General features: G+C 42.7%; 1 protein-coding gene across 1 annotated transcript in view; it reads left to right on the forward strand.

Moving 5' to 3' along the window:
- LOC138279655 (cytosolic non-specific dipeptidase-like) overlaps nucleotides 1–17816 on the forward strand; it is a 280513-nt gene that overhangs the window by 232507 nt on the left and 30190 nt on the right. The window contains exon 10 of the mRNA XM_069219419.1: nucleotides 6682–6823. Coding sequence (XP_069075520.1) covers nucleotides 6682–6823 — 142 coding nt within the window. The remainder of the gene's footprint in view (nucleotides 1–6681; nucleotides 6824–17816) is intronic.

The following is a 17816-nucleotide window of genomic DNA, read 5'->3' on the forward strand; positions in this document are numbered from 1 at the left end:
TATCAGCCTAAGCTGCTAGAACACCTCTTCTACACTAATAAGGGATATCTGGACCTGGTGCAGAGTGTAAGTACCCCTTGGTACCCACTACAAACCAGGCCAGCCTCCTACATGGGGTACTCATGATTTTTTTTAAAGCATCATTCGCAGGCAACCACTTTCTACGCCTGGGTCTCATGCTTCAGTTACACACAGCAGTGATATGGGTACCCCACAGGTGAAGGGACTGCTATAGCACCCACACAAATACACTTCCACACACAATACGCTACAGGTCATCTTGCTCAATGTGAAGGGGCTTAACAACACAGTGAAAAGAAAGGCCATTCTTTAATAACTAGAACACACTAAAGCAGACAAATGTCTTCCACAAGAGACACACTTAGTGGCAAGGGACTAGCATTGTTTTAAATTCTGGGCCTCCGTACAGCAATTCCACTCCTCTGCAGGCAACAAAACCACAGGTGTAGCAATTTTAGTTTCCAGATCTCTTAAGGGTAGGGTAGAGGACAGATTGGCATAGATCAAAGGTCGATTATTAGTTCACCAAGTCCAGATTTGGGACCATACTATAATCCATGGATTATATGTCCATGTATGCCCCAAACGAGGGCCAGGAACATTTCAGGACAGTAGCTGACACCATGACTACCAAAGAAAAACTGGTTTTACTCGGAGGGGATCTTAATACAGTGTTCCATAATAACAAGGACCACTCTGCATCCTGACGCGGAGGACAGGAGAGATCTTGCGTGACAGCGTGCAATGGTTACAGGAAATGGGGCTGCAAGACCTTTGGAGAGAAGCATATCCACAGTCCCAAGACTACACCTTCTAGTCTCACAATCACACAATGTATGCCCATCTGGATTACGTTTTGGAAACCAGGGATTTACAAAATATGGTTACTACCATTGAAATAGAGCCACGTTCCCTATCTGATAATTCAGCAGCAGTAGCGGATCTTGCTCTTCCACCTATGACCCGAACACATCAGCCCTGGTGCCTGAGAGAGACACTCCTTCATAAACCTCAAGTGGTCAAACAATTCACCAAGAGAAGAGAGAACAGCTAAGCCAACAAGTGAACTAACTTGAGCGCATCCACCACTGTACGGGCACCCCCAGAGTATGACGGCAATTAGATGTGGCGCAGATAACTCACGCATTTAGACCTTGATAGGGCTGAATACTCAATCCTCCGTCTTAAGCATTCCTTTTATGTGAGCGGGAATAAATGTGGACAGTTGTTGGCTAATAGGCTCCGTGGCCACCGCCAAACAGTGGGAGTTGAGCGGGAGGATGGCTCAGAGATTGTGAACGATTATTGCTTCCCAATTCAGAGACTTCTATGAAGATCTTTACTCAGCCCAGTCCTTACCCACAGATAACACTGATAGCTACCTGAGGAGTGCATGCACACCTCAGCTCACCCCAGCACAGGCAGACGAGCTAGATCACCCTATCCACATAGAGGAAGTGATATTGACAATAGCTCATCAGAAACCCCTTAAGTCACCGGGGCCAAGATGGCTTCCCAGTGATCTTCTACAAGACCTTTTGTCACACACTGGCCCCCTTATTGACCCGGCTATTCAACTCCATTGACGGTCCTCTCATCAAGCCCCCATCTATGAGGGAAGCATCTATAGTTGTTGTTCCCAAGCCGGGGAAGGACAAATGCAAGTGTGGGTCCTACTGGCCCATTTCTCTTCACAATGTTGATGCCAAGCTACTTACAGGCATCTTGGCAGCGTGCCTAAACTAGCTTTTGTCAGGCCTGATTAGCCTGGACCAGGCAGGATTCGTCTCCCATAGGCAATGCATCGATAATACCAAGAGACTTCTTCACATCATTGACAAGGCCAAGCAATCCAGAGGCTCCAGTGTCAAATAATGGCACCATCCATGTAAGTAATGTTTCCCCAGATCTCTGCTTGAATCTGTCTTTGATATCATTGACTTCCTGCTGTGTATAATCTTCTAGAGAATACATCTCACCCCCCCGGGCTTTGTGGGGTGCCCTTTATTTTCCGTCTACATATAGGCTGTGCACTACCCACTTTCCGTTTGTCTGGCTCAAGCTGGCCCCTACCTTTTTTTAATGACTCATCACTGGAATCTGAAAAATCTGTGGAGTCCCAGATATTAGGGTCCCAGATTTCTGGATCCCAATTTAACTCTGCTTCAGCAATAGCTAAAGGAACTTTCTTTTGATTGACTTTACCCCTACGTTTCCAATATCTGTATTGGGAAACATGAATAACTGCCTTTTCGGCAACAAATTGATAAGTATCCGCTTTATCTTGCAATAACCTATTCTGACAAAACAGCATGGTTACATTATTTTTAGCTTCAAGTAGCTGCCTCTCTAATTGCTGGTTTTCTAGTTCTAACAGTACATACCTTTCATGTATTTTTTCTATAAGAAAATAACAGGATCAAGCCTGTCTGCCTAAAATAGATAAATCACATCCCCGTTCTACTGCCACTTTCTGTAAACAGAGTAAAACTGTTTTTGGCTCAGCATCGATAAGACATCCGTCCCAGTTTTCACATAATCATGCTCCACAAGACCATTCATTCACAAAAACATCATAGGGTCCTTTTTCCCACCCTGATATGTCATTTGGAACCTGGGAAACCACCTTTGACTTTTTGCCAAACATTTTTCACTTTTAAATCTTTCACTTCGTATCCGGCGGACTACACCAAATTGTTCTGCTTAGCTTCAAACTAAGAGGGAACAAGGCTAAAGAATGCAAAGAATATAGCACTCTTGGTCTGAGTAATGAATTTATTAAGGCACTTCCTTGGTCTCAAATGAGGGTATACAAAAATATTAATGTGGGCATTTAACTTGAATGCAGCAAAACACTTGAAGTAATCACAGCAGTGTATCAACAATGAATATGTATGCAGTGAATCTATATATTGAAGCGTGCACACAGCAAAGCTAGATAATTAAGAATTAAAAATGCATCTCCATGGGGATCGAATGCTTCATCCTTGCTAGCATCAACAAGCCGAGGAATCCTGAGTGGCTGAGGTTGAAGGTTTTCCCAACATGGGGTTATCCTGAACCGTGTGTCCACATTCAAGATAGCTCCTTCTACCTCAGCGCCAAGCTTCCCCACATAATATACCTTAACCAATCCCAAGAGGACTGTTCTGGTAACCTTCACCTTCCCTTTGAGTAAGTTGTGAAATTCAAGCACTGGCTGTACTTGGTCGATGTTGAAAAACACAAAAGAATTGGCCAGATCCCAATGTGTATTTCCAAGACAGAGCCATACCCTTCTCTGCTATAAACATTCTCATCCTGGTACACTCTTATCACCATTGCATTCCCCATGATATGTTCCCTTCTATGGTGAGAACAGCGAAAACACGTTCAATGTAGAAAACAAGCTGTGCATGGAGAAATACCTGCGCCACCGATGTGACTGCATTTGAAGTTCATCTAAGCCCAAAATGGAGTCAGTGGTCAAGATTGGATTGGTCGTTCAACACAGATAGCATTATAGAGTTTGACTGTGTCCATTGGCCCTACTTGATAGCAACACTTTGGCTTTGGACTACGGTTCCGCAACTGGATATTGAGCAATTATGGTCGCCCAAGAGCGACTGTCCAGATGATTAGAAAAACATTGACTCCCTTCCCCATATGTAGAGGGACACAACAGGGGCATCCACTATCATCCCTGTTATTTGTGCTCTACATGGAGCCTTTTGCCCAAAGGGTATGCGGTCACCCAAACACCACTGGCATCCGATTTAGGGAGGGAGAACTATACCATCTGCCTTCACGGATGATGTAATAGTGGCCCTAGATAACCCTCTCATGTCCCTTCTGACATTCTTGGAAGAGGCAGGGCAATTTAGAGAGGCATTTGGCTTTAGAATAAACATCCAAAAATCTCAGGCCCTCAACCTCACAGTTCCTCACCTCCCCCCTCACCCCCCCCCACATAGCAGAGGAGCTTTCCAGCAGTTTTCCACTTCAGTGGACCTCAATTGACATTCCCTACCTAGTGATTCAACTGTCCACAACAGTGATAGCTACCGCGATGATACACTGTCTAACCTTATTCCAGCAAGCCACAGGGGACCCTGTTCAATGGCAATTATACCCTCTCTCGTGGTTTGGCTGGATAGGTGCACTTAAGATGACCGCTCTCCCACGGATTCTCTTTCTATTTCAAATTATCCCAGTCGAACCACCACGATCAAAGCCTTGCAACTTCATACAGACGGTGGCCTGGGCATTCCAAACCTCAAATCATACTATGAAGCTGTCCAGCTCCACTGCTTCGTTGAGTGGTCCAAAGCCAAGTCAGAGAAACCCTGGCTCTTTATGGACCAGGCAGTTGCAGGCACACATTTATGGAGATTACATTCTTGAAGTGCTCACAAAAGGCTTGGGGTCTATGCTCCTCCCCGATCACGAGGGCAGTGCTAAACGCCTGGGATGGGGTGGCGATCCGCAAGTGCATGACCACCTTTCCTTCTCCCCTGATGCATTAATGAACAACACAGATTTCAATCAAGGACTCGACCACACCGTGTTCCAACAATGGCAAGCGACTGGATGCCAGTCCATTGGCCACCTTTTTGGGGTGGATGGTGTCCTCTCCTTCGACCAGCTGCTTGAGGACTTTGAGCTACCAGAGACGGAGAAGCTCCACTACTTACAAGTCTGACAAGTCAACCTACTAGGAAGGCTAGATGCAGGAGGCCCTAACACACTTTGAAAAGTGGCTTATTGCCAAGACCACATACAAAGGAATGATCACAGAGCTCTACAGTATTTTACTGAAGGCCTCCCCACCGTCTAAAACTCCTGGGTAGAAATGCTAGGAGCCAGAACTAGGCAGGCACCTAGCACCTAAGGAATGGGGGAGATACACTTCATAGCATGGCATACCGCTCATAATACTTCAAGCATCAAAACATCCACTAAAATCATTACCTACTGGTATCGTACACCTCTGCGCATACACAGATGCTACCCTACATGCAGGACAGATCGCTGGTGACAATGTGGGTCATCTGGCGTGCTACTTCAGATTCTGCGGGAATGCCCCAAAATCATGCATTTCTGGAAACAGGTACTACAGGACATAGACACACACTTAGACACACAACTGCCCAGATTTCCTGCTTGCACAATCCTGGGACTACTCAATGCTCTCACGTACCTGCTCAAATCCCATAAAAGTCAGAGCATTGGTTTAGCAGAAGGTGCGGCTCACCAGACAATACTAGCACATTTGGCTACTTTCACAATACCCACGCACTTGGCCTGGTTTCACCAAATATGGTATATCCTGGGTATGGAGAACCTATCTTTGGTGCTGATTCATCAGGGAGACTCATGCAGGGATTTGTGGAAACTATATGTAACACTATGATCCCAAGAATTCCGAGAACTGACATGTCCTAAATATTTGAGACTGCTACAACTTTCAAAGATTGTCCCTGCTACATCACTAGATACAAGGTCTGCTGAAGATCATACAGACCACACTTTTACATACCGCAAATGCTTGTGAGTACCTTGGGGTAGGGTGGGGGGGTGTTATAATTCAGTAACCATGTCAATTTTTCTTTGCCTTAGACACATCTTGTTGTCCTTCTTATTTTAAGAGCTCCTTATGCATAAGTAGCCACTTCTGTTGTTTTCCCCACATGGACTCAAACAAAGGGATCTCTCCCTTTGGTAAACAAACCTAACCTCCCCTTTCCTTTCCATCTCTCTTTTATTGAACCACGCTGCGTTACTTTAGAGCTAGGTTTGCTCTACAATGATACCTCTATATAATGTCAGAGACTGATTGGTGCAGAATGAAACAAACACATTTCTTGTTCCAGGTTTAGCATAGCCTTAAGCGTCAAGTTATTGTTCTAACTCCTATATCCTTTAACCATACTTTGGTATGGGCAGATGCATCCCTCATATCTTTGCTCCCATGGTTCTTGTGGACAGGTTCAAGGCATTATGCAACACAGGTAGCATAAAATGAACACAATAACAAACATATTATCATTATTTTCATGTCATAGGTTTCTCGCACAAACACTAGCTTTCAACAAAAGAGCTTACCATCTTGCTGCGCAGAAAGATAGGGACACAAAGTTGTGCCTAAATCAGAGTGGCCACCAATACTAGTACAGACACTTGGATACAGCTACCAGCGTTTGACAAAAGCCAATATGCTTCCATTTATTTTATCCACCATTTCCCAGGGCAGCTAGAGCCATTGCAGGGTGGTTTTCGAAGGCCCTTAGCCACTGCTGGCATTTCTGTCAAATTTTCGAGCTTAGTTGGAGGGAGAGATAGAGGGGGGGAGTTGATCACAGAGGGAAATGAAAGGAGAGAGAGAGAGAGAGAGAGAGAGACAGAATTGAAGGAGAAAGAGAGAGAGACAGAGAGAGAGAGAGAAAGAGAGAGAGAGACAGACAGAAAGAGAGAGCGAGAGAGAGAGAGAGAGAGAGAGAGAGAGAGAGAGAGAGAGAGAGAGCGCGCAATGGAATGGAGCTGGGTTGTTTTGAACATTTTTGCAAGGGCTGCTTTAAGTATCCAGTCCGGCTCTATACGTTTCTCATTATAACTGCTTGGCTGGTACATATGAGAGGTAGAAAGGATATCACACATCTCAATGTGATTCATTTTCTTTAGGTGAGTGATTACCTCATGAAGAAATTTGCTGAACGCAATAGCCCTAACAAGTTGAATGTGACCATGGTGATTGGCGCAAAGCCCTGGATCTCTAGCCTTGAGGAACCTCAGTATTTGGCTGCCCAGAAGGCTGTAAGAAAAGGTTAGTTTCCAAGTCACATGCCTTTCTTGCGATGAAATTGCTTCCAAAAGGTGTTTGATAGATTGTGGGTTTACCTCTCATTCTGAAGCATTATTTGCAAATAAAAACAAAAATTATGCAATTGAGTGAAGGTTTGCCCCGGAGTGAAGGAGAAACACGAGAGACCAAATATTTATTACCTTATTTTCGCCTATTTTTTCACTGAACATTTCTCTGAGTCCTTTTCACTTATCATGTCCACACAGCCCCAGACATTCTGAATCCAAATGTCCCTTTACAGCTAAGCAGAGTCCTCTATAAGTACACTGGTATTCTTTGTCCTATGTTTACAAAGGTAAATGTATCAATGAAAGCCAGCTTCTTCTGGTGAACAATGTAAGTTTAATCAGAGGCCACCCCCAAACAGCTACATCCAAATTGATCTCAATGTAACTGTAGACATTAGAATGTAACATCACTCATAGGGGGTCATTCCGACCCTGGCGGTTGTCTACCGCCAGGGCCGGGGACCGCGGATGCACCGCCAACAGGCTGGCGGTGCATCCATGGGCATTCTGACCGCGGCAGTACAGCCGCGGTCAGAAACGGGAAACCGGCGGTGTCCCGCCGGTTTCCCGCTGCCCTAGGGAATCCTCCATGGCGGCTCTGCAGGCAGCGCCGCCATTGGGATTCCGACCCCCTTACCGCCAGCCTGGTTCTGGCGGTTTTGACTGCCAGAACCTGGCTGACGGTAACGGGTGTCGTGGGGCCCCCTAACAGGGACCCACCAAGATTTTCAGTGTCTGCCAAGCAGACACTGAAAATCGCGACGGGTGCAACTGCACCCGTCGCACCCCTTCCACTCCGCCGGCTCCATTCGGAGCTGGCATCCTCATGGAAGGGGGTTTCCCGCTGGGCTGGCGGGCGGCCTTCTGGCGGTCGCCCGCCAGCCCAGCGGGAAACTCAGAATTACCGCGGCGGTCTTCTGACCGCCCAGCGGTATTCTGACGGCGGGACGCCCGCCAAAGTCAGAATGACCCCCATAATCTTCTATTTTAGAATTTCTGTGCTGCTTCAGGAGCTGAGCAACATCTTGCACCGTCGTTCTTAATAAACAATACAAAGACAGTTAACTCAATGGCAAACACAGCAATGCAAACATAGATTCAATTAAAAAATACCATGTATATATTAAGCTAATGGGAACGTATTGAACAATGTAAAAGCTTATAATACAACATATCCATTAAACTTCACAGGATACCTTACAGGATGTCCTGACTTGGAAACACGTTGTAACCCAGATTCCTTTATAGCATGATTTACCTTCCGTCCATCCTCATTTCCATGGTTTCAATATACTTACAAGTGACATTCAAACACCAAATGTGTAACACTTAGAGTGACACTTTCCTGTGAGAAAAACCAAGCAACATATACTTGGAAAGCGTTAGATATCAGAACCTGCACCATTTTGAGCAATGAGAAGCTCTACACATATTTTGAAACAGGTGCAAAATTCCTGATATGAAAAGCCAAAAACCTACTCCCCCTTAATATGCCAGGTGTAACAGAAATTAGGAAAATCACCATAAACTGGACTTCCCCCACACCCTGTACATACTTTAACAGTAAATGGAAGGAGAGATCTCTTTAAAATGCGCTCAGGAGCTGCATATATGATCATAAACGGATAATTAAAGTAAACAAAGACAGAAAAACTATGCGAAAAAGAATACAGATTGTTATATGTAAAGTTCTATTTAAGGATCATGTGCACGATTTTTCAGAATCTTGAAACGTGAACGTATGACTGGTAACATGGATACATCACAGGGAAAGAAGCCAGCTTTTTCTCTGGCACAGGTAACTCAGGGTAGGGCCATATGGTTGTCTTTATGAGGAAGAGGGGGATTACCCTTAGTACAGAGCAGGGCCTAGTTGCCCAGATGAACTATGAGCACTGTGATTCTGGAAGCTGGACAAGGGGCTTCACAATTGGGAAAAATTGCAACATACATGGTACAGTTCCTAGAAAATCGGCAGCTCTTTCATAAAATGTTGCGACTGTTATTACATATTTTGTAGATTTGCACAGGTGTTTCAGTACAACACCTATAAAATGCTGACATTATCAAAACTGAAGTAATACTCAAGTATTCTCTCACAAAAATACAGTTTAATAAAATATGTAAACCATTGTGTAATATTTTCCACAAGGGAAAGAGTACATTTTATTGGTTTGAACACCACAATGTAGAGGAATATATTGCTGCACTCAGGGCCGGATTTAGCGCTGATGGTGCCCTGTGCAGCAATCTTTTTTGTTGCCCCCATCCCATGATCACCTGCTCCGATTTCCTCACTACCACTCATCAAAATTGCCCCTCCATTCTCTACATCCCCTCTCACATACATTTGTTTTAAAGCGCTTATAAAGGCTGTCTTTACTAATCCACTCAGCTATCAACATAAAACATAGTTCTGTTCTTTACAGCAGGCATATTAACCCTCTGCGCTACTTTATGGCGAGTCAAAACCGCCACTGGACATAACACCCTTCTCTCTCTCTCTAGCAGGAACATAAATCACAAGAGTTATATTGACATTTTAATTGCTTCCCGAAGGCTGGGCGCATAAGGAACTTTTCAGCAGGTGCTTTTAAATCACAAGTTTCAAGTTTTCTAAGTTATTGCTAAACACAGTGCCCCCCTGAGGTCAGCGCCCCCATCCAGGTCAGCACCCCCCATCCAGGTCAGCACCCGCTGTGGCCCGGGCTGCACTAGAAGAGAGAGTGATACAGGCAAAATTACCAAGTGGTGTTTGTACTTTGACATATCGTTTATGATCCATTTTAAACAAGACATTGAGGGGCATATTTACAAGCTCCTAGCACCACCTTTCGCCACCATAGCGTAATTTTTTCTGATGCTAAGTTGACGCTAAGGTGGCTTTTCCCCACGCCGTATTTACATGGTGGTGCAATGCTTGCATTGTGCCACTTTGCAATTCCTTGCACCAAATTATGCCTGTGTTAGGCATAGTGTATGCGGGGGGTGTTCCCATGCAGGGAGGCCCGAAAAAATGGTGCAGTGAAATTTACAACATTTCACTGCGCAATTTTTTTCTGTCATTTTTAACTCCTGCTCAGCGCAAGCGTTAAAATGAGACACCCATTTTAATAAATGGTCCTCCCTGTGCTTTGCTGCACTAGCATCAAAATTTGTGACGCTAGTGTAGCAAAACACCACAATAGCATACAAATTCTTAACACTATTGTCCTAACGAAGGCCGTGGTGCACTGTATTGTAAATATGGAGCAACCATGGTGTCGTTAGGTGTGACAGGGGCGACTCAAGAAAAGTGGTGCATAAGGACCGATGCGCCACTTTCTTGTAAATATGGCTCTAGAATTTTGCTTTTATTTTTCAAATGTTTTCTTTGTCTTTAATAAAAATTGTTGGCATCTGTATTGCTCCAAGGACTGAAATTTATGTCGTGAAATACTTCAAATAAACTCATTGTACTTGCATTAAACGTTGCAGCTAAAGTGCATCTCTTGGACAGCTCTACTTTTTTGATAAACTTAACTACGTTGTTCGGAAGATTAACTGAAAGACCATGAACTCTCTTGAATGTGATTACTATTTGTGTCTAATTCTCTAGTAGCTTCCCTACTTTGCATGACATGGGCAATTATTTTACTGAAGCAGCATAGTCTTCTATAAGCTCCAGTTCAGTTTGTTTCCTTTGGAAAAATATGTGCCTGTTTATTGCCACACAGACTGTAGGTGAAAATAGGTATCTAAGTTATGAAGTGCATTTTTAAAAACATCAGATTCTTCAATGTGTAAAGTACTGCCGTATGTAGAATGATTTTCCTTTTCCTTAGTCGTGAAAATCCCTCATGATTTTTGTCTTACAAAGTAGAGCTATAGTTGGAAAAACACTTCCTCCACTCATGCCCTCACATAATATGTAAAGGTAAGAAAGACTGTGGAAACACAAATGTTTGAGAGGCATGCGTTTTCTAAAGTACACTACTAATAGCAGAACACAAGTAGGAGATAATTGTGTGTAATCTGTTGAAGTGTTGTACCAGTGGATATAGCAGCAATCAATTAAACTATACCCAAGGTAAAACCAATAAATAAAATAAATGTAAAAAGTAGGTAAAAGTGAGCTTTCAGTAACACTTCAGAACGGTGCACAGATCAAGTTAATTTGTGGCAAATATTTAGTCAATAGTGAATGTGTACTAAAAACCAGTAAGTGCAACTTGTGTTGAAGCGTTTATTTCAACCCAATCAAAGATGGTGTCAGCAAATTGTCACAATGTGGGACTCATGACATTGAAGCCGACTGCTGCTTGAGTTGGGCAATTCCTTCATACTGATCCAAGATGGCACTCATGCTATGTCAGAAATGTGAGATTTGTGATGACACTGCAGAGAAGAAGCTTCCACCTATGAGGGCTGTTAGGTCGGCACATTGGCCATGTGGTAAAAACAGTGAGTGCTTGTACGCCAATGGAAGTGAAAGCCTGCCAGGGTAGGCAGATCAAAATTTTAGAAAGTTAGCAAATGAGTTCACCAACCTCACACTGAATGAAGGTGGAGTAGGGTGGTGAAGATCCCTAGCAGGAGCGTCTTTGAACAGGAAGTGCTTCTTTTGAAGATATAGTGCGGAGAACGGTATACAAGAGTTGAACAAGCAGCAGAGGTAAATCTCACAGGCTCGATGTTGAGGGCATTAGTCTGCAGCTCAACACTAGTTATGTAATGATGAAAGTGAGCACTTTTTTGTGTGAACAATGTATGTTAATTTAGAGGCAACCCACAAGCATCTCAGCTACATCCAAACTGAGGTCCAGCTAACTGTCAACACTGGAAAACTAACATCATTCACAAGCTTCTATTCTAGAATTCCTGTGCTGCTTCAGGGGCTGGGCATCATTACACACAAGATGTTTCTTTCCTTCTGATATGTCCTCAACTGATCCTTCCCTTCACGTGTAGGATGGTGGCTTTGATTCCTACCTTTTTGCTCTTAGCCACTCACCTGTGCGATGATTCACCTTGATTTGTCATTTGCATCATACATACTCCCACGCCTTCCTATATTCCTATGGGTACTTCTTCTTTGTCGGGGTCCTGTTGCCACTGCCAGAAATAAATTTTCACTGTGGATGTTGAACAACCTTTGAAATAACATGAACTTTTCTGACAAGGCGTTCCCTAAGCACTGAACTCCGTCTGAGCACACTCGACTCAGTTTTAGATTTCCAAGAGCAACTTTTATTGTTTTCCACAGAAACTATGGTGGTGCAAGCGGGCCTGATCCTTAGTAAGTAAACTTACAATGGGGCGCGTATAGGTCAATGAATCTTTTGAATTGTATGGCACATCATAGTCATGCAGTGACCACTGGAAAAATAGGTAACATCAATAATTAAACAACATTCTATGTAAAACAACTCTAAACCATCATGCTCAAGAATAACCACTACTCAGGAAAAAGTTAACAATTTCTATTCCCTATTGATTACAATTCTAATCATCCATTAATTCAATTTCTATTAATCAATCTTTATTAATCCATTAATAGCAAAACATTATTTTTAAAGAAAACATATACGACAATGTAATACCATAAGCTATGAATACCAGCAATTGATAATGTGATTCAGCAATTAAGTTTGTCAGTCATTTGTCACTGTCAACGTCACCCCTAACAGCCTACCTAACCAAGATTAGCATTAGCATGTGGGTCTTCATGCGAAAAGAATTTAGAGAAAACATCAATTTGGAAAAATTTTACCTAGTGAGAATCTCTAACAACAGCGCAGTTGGTACCTAGAAGAAAAGGCACAAAACCGTCTGTCACATTTTCATAGCTACCTATCCAAGATGGATCAGCAACAAGTCAGTCGTCGTCTTCAGGTCATCAATCAGTCAGCTACGGATTAGGCTCGCAAAGTATGAACCCGATATCAGCACCTCAGACAGCGTTGCTTGACGTCATCAATCTCTCCCCGAATTCTGAAGTCTTAGCCCCTTGTCATGACTTTTTATTAGGGTCTTCCAGTCCATCCCACAAATTGCTAATTGGTCAGTCAGTCAGCAGATATGACTTTAACCTATAGTTTTTGTTTACCAAATCTCCTAATTTTCATAAGTTTTAAATCACAGAAAGCGGATCGGTTCTTCATGCAATGCCCTCATTATCCGGCTCTTCAGGTATCAAAATTGTTGCATATGGCTCTCCAGTCAGTGCCTCTATTGTTCAAGTCCTGGGAAAGTACATTTAGCCTACTCTACACATAATTGTATCAAATTGTCTGCATCATCTCCTGTCCGTCAGTACATTGGAGAATGTTCTAGCTAAGTAATGCAAGGCATTCTGTTTCTCCATGTTCAGAGTGTGCAAGGCTCAGTAGAACTAGGCTCTAGTTCAGCTAACTTAATAATACAAAACAGAGGTTATGCATCTCATTATGACATATTACTACATTTTTTTCGTATATTTTCATTATTTTGCACATTTTAGTTGTTTTAGTACATATGGTGATCACTCCACGAGGGCACATTTTCAAACGTGCACATTATTTCCTGAAATTACTTTCTCTACACATTTTTCTCATTAGTAAACACACATATATCATCATTAATATTCTTAATTAGCATATCTGCTTCAACAGTGCCTCCTCTGATGACTAAATATGTCATCACACCATCCCTTAACATCACTTTTACAATTCTGTTTCAGATGTATTTTGATTTCTCTTTGAGTTTTCTCTATATATTCTTCTCTTAGGTGGTTCTTCCCTCCTCTGATCATTCTTAGATTTCCTTAATTTTATCTTTTGCCATACTTTGCATGTACCCCATAATCCTAACATAGAAACAATCACAATTAATATTCCCTGGATGATTTTCCATAATACCCCATTCCAAATTTGACTAAACCAATTACCCATAGAAGCAAATCCATTTCCAACCTTTTATCAAACTCCTGGTTCCTTCAATTCCTTCAAATCCTTACTCCAATTAGTTAAATTAGTCAGTAAGGGCCAGATGTAGGAAAGGTTTTGCACGTCACACACAGCGAATTTCGCTGTTTGCGACGTGCAAAACTCACATCGCGATGCCCAATTCCCGTTTTGCGAGTCGGTAACCTGGTTACCGACTTGCAAAACGGGACTGCAAGTCGCAATTAGGAAGGTGTTCCCCTTCCTAATTGCGAGTCGCAGCGCGATGCTGTATTGTTTTGTGACCGCGAACGCAGTCGCAAAGCAATCGCAGTTACCACCAGTCTCACACTGGTGGTAACCCATTCGCAAAAGGGAAGGGGTCCCGATGGGACCCCTTCCCCTTCGTGAATGGCATGGAAAACATTTTTTCAGAGCAGGCAGTGGTCCTATGAACCACTGCCTGCTCTGAAAAAATTAAACAAAAACGTTTCATTTTTTTATTTTGTAATGCATCTCGTTTTCCTTTAAGGAAAACGGTCTGCATTACAAAAAAAAAAAAAAATGCTTTATTTAAAAGCAGTCACAGACATGGTGGTCTGCTGTCCGCAGCAGGCCACCATCCCTGTGAGTGCTGTGAGTCGCAAAGGGGTCGCAAATTGCGACCCACCTCATGAATATACATGAGGTGGGCCTTTGCGACCCCCTTGCGAGTTGTAGATGGTGTCACGGACACCATCCTGCATCCTGAATTGCGACTCGCAAATTGCGAGTCTCTCTGACTCGCAATTTGCGAGTCGCAATTCAAGAATTTCCTACATCTGGCCCAAAGTCTCTTATCTCCTTATCACTATTGGATATGAATAAGCAACAATGGCTAGCATTAATCATTTTACAGACTCCGCCATCTTTTGCTAAAAGTATGTCTAAAGCGAGCCTATTCTGAAGCGTCATAGCTCTATCCGCATTCAATTCAGTATCTAACAGGAGTATTGCCCCTGTAAACTTTGTCAGCATGTTATCCACAATAGTAGACAACTTTTGTATCTTGATTGCATTCAAAATAACTCCTACAGAAGGAATTACTGCACCAATAATATCTCCCACAATTGCAGAAGAGTTTTCCCTCCTCTGTCGCTTATGATGTAATTCAGTCACTTTCGGGAATTTCTTAAAATCATCTATCTGAATTTTTTTTAGGGAAAACTATCCCCAAATAGCATGTCCCATTCCATCCTCTAGGAAGACGGTAATAATCATTAAGTCCACAAATATAGTAGATTCCAGGGATCGCAGGGTCCTGACTATTCAGCATAAAAGTCCATTTACTCTGGAACAAGACCACATGCCTACAGTCACTTGTTCCCACAAAAATAGTGTAAGCGCGTGATTTCGGCCTATATATACAAAGCTTCCCTACATGTAATGCATCTAAAGCTAATTTCCCTTGCGTTTTAATAGCAGTTTAAGCATTATAATTTTTATAAGTCCTTTTCTCCAATCCTTTCTCTAACATCTCCTTCAGTGCCTTCCTTCTATCATCAGTATGCCCCTAACGTGGTTAGTAAGCAAGTTAGATTATTCTTGTGAGCGTACACCGTGCCAAACATTAATGTTGGTTCAAAGAAGCCTCTAACTAATACTATGTCATGCTCTTTAGTTACTTTACTCAAATATCTAATAACCGGAACATAGGAAAACACAAGGTCATAGTTAGAATAAAAGTTCTGGATATACTCTTGGTTATAGAGTCTGGTTAGTAGCAAACTACAGGTTATGCCATAAGTTAAAGGCAAGCTATGGTACGTAACCCCTTCTTCCACAGAGGAAGGAATTTGCGTACACACAAGACAATTCCTTGCATCCATCGTCTCAACATACTCTCTCATCAACCAATAGAACACATTAGAAGAAAGCTCTCCTTGAGCATTAGTATAGTCATGCAAGTATTTTTCATCTAACCTAAACCTCTCTAAAGCTGTTAGTGTAGTAGTCTCTGGAACAGAACCAATAGTAGCCTCCTTCATTTCATGAACAGACATACCCACAATCATTATTATAAACATTATTTCATACATAATTGCTATTCCAACACTCAAATACCTACAATATCTAATATTTTTAACGCGGTCATTTAATTCAACCATGATCTGTAAAGAACCAGAAAGTAGAATCAACTCTTAGATAAAGAGTAATAGAAAAAATCAAAAATGAAGAAAAGAAAAATATTTCTTTCTCACAGTTCAGTTTCACACGCAGGAACCCTTTTCTCCCTTGTCAAAAAATCAGTTAGCAGCTTGTCACATCCGAGCTTTCAATTTGTCACATCAGGTTATCAATGTCTTTTCCGTTTTTATTTCAACAATCTCTTTTCAGGTTTCTTCAGATTACCTCAACAACTCAGTCAATTGATTCCCTTCAGGTTGCATCAAAGTACGGATTCGAAACTTCTCTGTCAAAACAAAAGGACATAAACTTGTTTTGCCATTCACTTATTGCCGCATATGCTCACTCAGGACCTGCTTATCTTCGACTTGCCACACTTTTTATTTTCAACCTTCATTCTCCACTTCATTCTCCTTCACTCAGTTCCTCTTTTCTCGTAGCATCCACTTCCTCCTCTATTTGTTCATTTATAACCAATTCCTTATTCTTCCCAGTTCACGATTCAGGCAAATTGTCTCCTTTTCTCGTTCCTTCTGTCAATATTCTCCTTAGAATTGGACTCTTCTCTTTTTCTTTTTTTATGGTGTTTTCTCTTGATGGACCTGCAACAGGTTCAGGAGGAGTTGGACCACTTTGACTTTGATCTACCTCAACTCTTTCACCCTCTGGATCTGGCACTTGCTCTGCTTGTCTTTCAGCACCGTCTGCTTCTGGGAGAACCCCTGCTGTACTCGGTTCTCCTGCTGTATCCGTTGAGTTAGACTATTGCTCACCCTCCTGTAATTCTGCACTCTTGTCTCTTACAGGGGTGATTGACCCATCTTCCACCTGATCAATCTCAGGCACCGGTTGTTCTTGTTCCGGCTCAGGTGCAGCCACCTGTTTCGCTGCTGTTGGTGCTCTCAACAACACTTCTTCATGTTCTTGTGTACTCACCACTCTCTTTGTATCCAATTCGGCAGTCCTGCACACTTCACAGCTGTCGTAGTTGTTAGCACCACCTGGTATGGACCCTTCCAACGTGGTTCTAAACAAGTCTTTTGAACATGCTTTTTGATGACAACCCAATCTCCAGCTCTCAGATTGTGACCTGGGTCTTGGATGGGTGGCAGGGTAACAGTCTGCACCTGCTGAGAGAAAGAGCGAACCACATCAGCCAGACCCTTGCAGTAGTCCAACACAATATCATCTGTACTATTGACAAGAGCATTGGCTGGAATTGCTGGCAACCTCATTGCTCTGCCCATGAGGATCTCAGGGGGCGACAGTCCTGTCCTCCTGTCAGGAATATTTTGCATTGACATCAATACCAAAGGTAATGCGTCTGGCCATTTCAGATTAGTTGCGGCACACATCTTGGCAATTCTTGATTTCAATGTACCATTAATTTGCTCCACCAGTCCCAATGCTTCAGGAAGATAACTGCAATGTAACTTCTGCTCAATGTTTAATGCTGCACACAAGAGTTTGATCATTTCGTTATTGAAGTGTGTTCCCCTATCTGATTCTAAAGAGATCGGAAATCCGAACTGTGGTATTAACTCTCTAAGCAACAGCTTTTCTACTGTGAGACTGTCATTTCTCAATGTGGGGTATGCTTCAATCCAATGGCTAAACACACACACAGTCACCAACATGTACTTCAATTCACCACATGCAGGCATCTCAATGACATCCAACTGCATTCTGCTGAATGGTCCTCCTTCTCTTCCAATGTGGTTTAAATTCACCACTGTCCCTTTTCCCACATTTAGTTTCTGGCAAATTACACATCAGTGACATACTGCCTCTGATGCCTGTCTGAATTTCGGATTGAACCAATCAACCATAAACAGTCTAACCATGGCATCCTTTCCAATATGTGCTTGGCCATGGTAA

This window comes from Pleurodeles waltl, chromosome 2_2 (genome assembly GCF_031143425.1).
Source record: "Pleurodeles waltl isolate 20211129_DDA chromosome 2_2, aPleWal1.hap1.20221129, whole genome shotgun sequence".
In the NCBI taxonomy this organism is placed as follows: Eukaryota; Metazoa; Chordata; class Amphibia; order Caudata; family Salamandridae; genus Pleurodeles; species Pleurodeles waltl.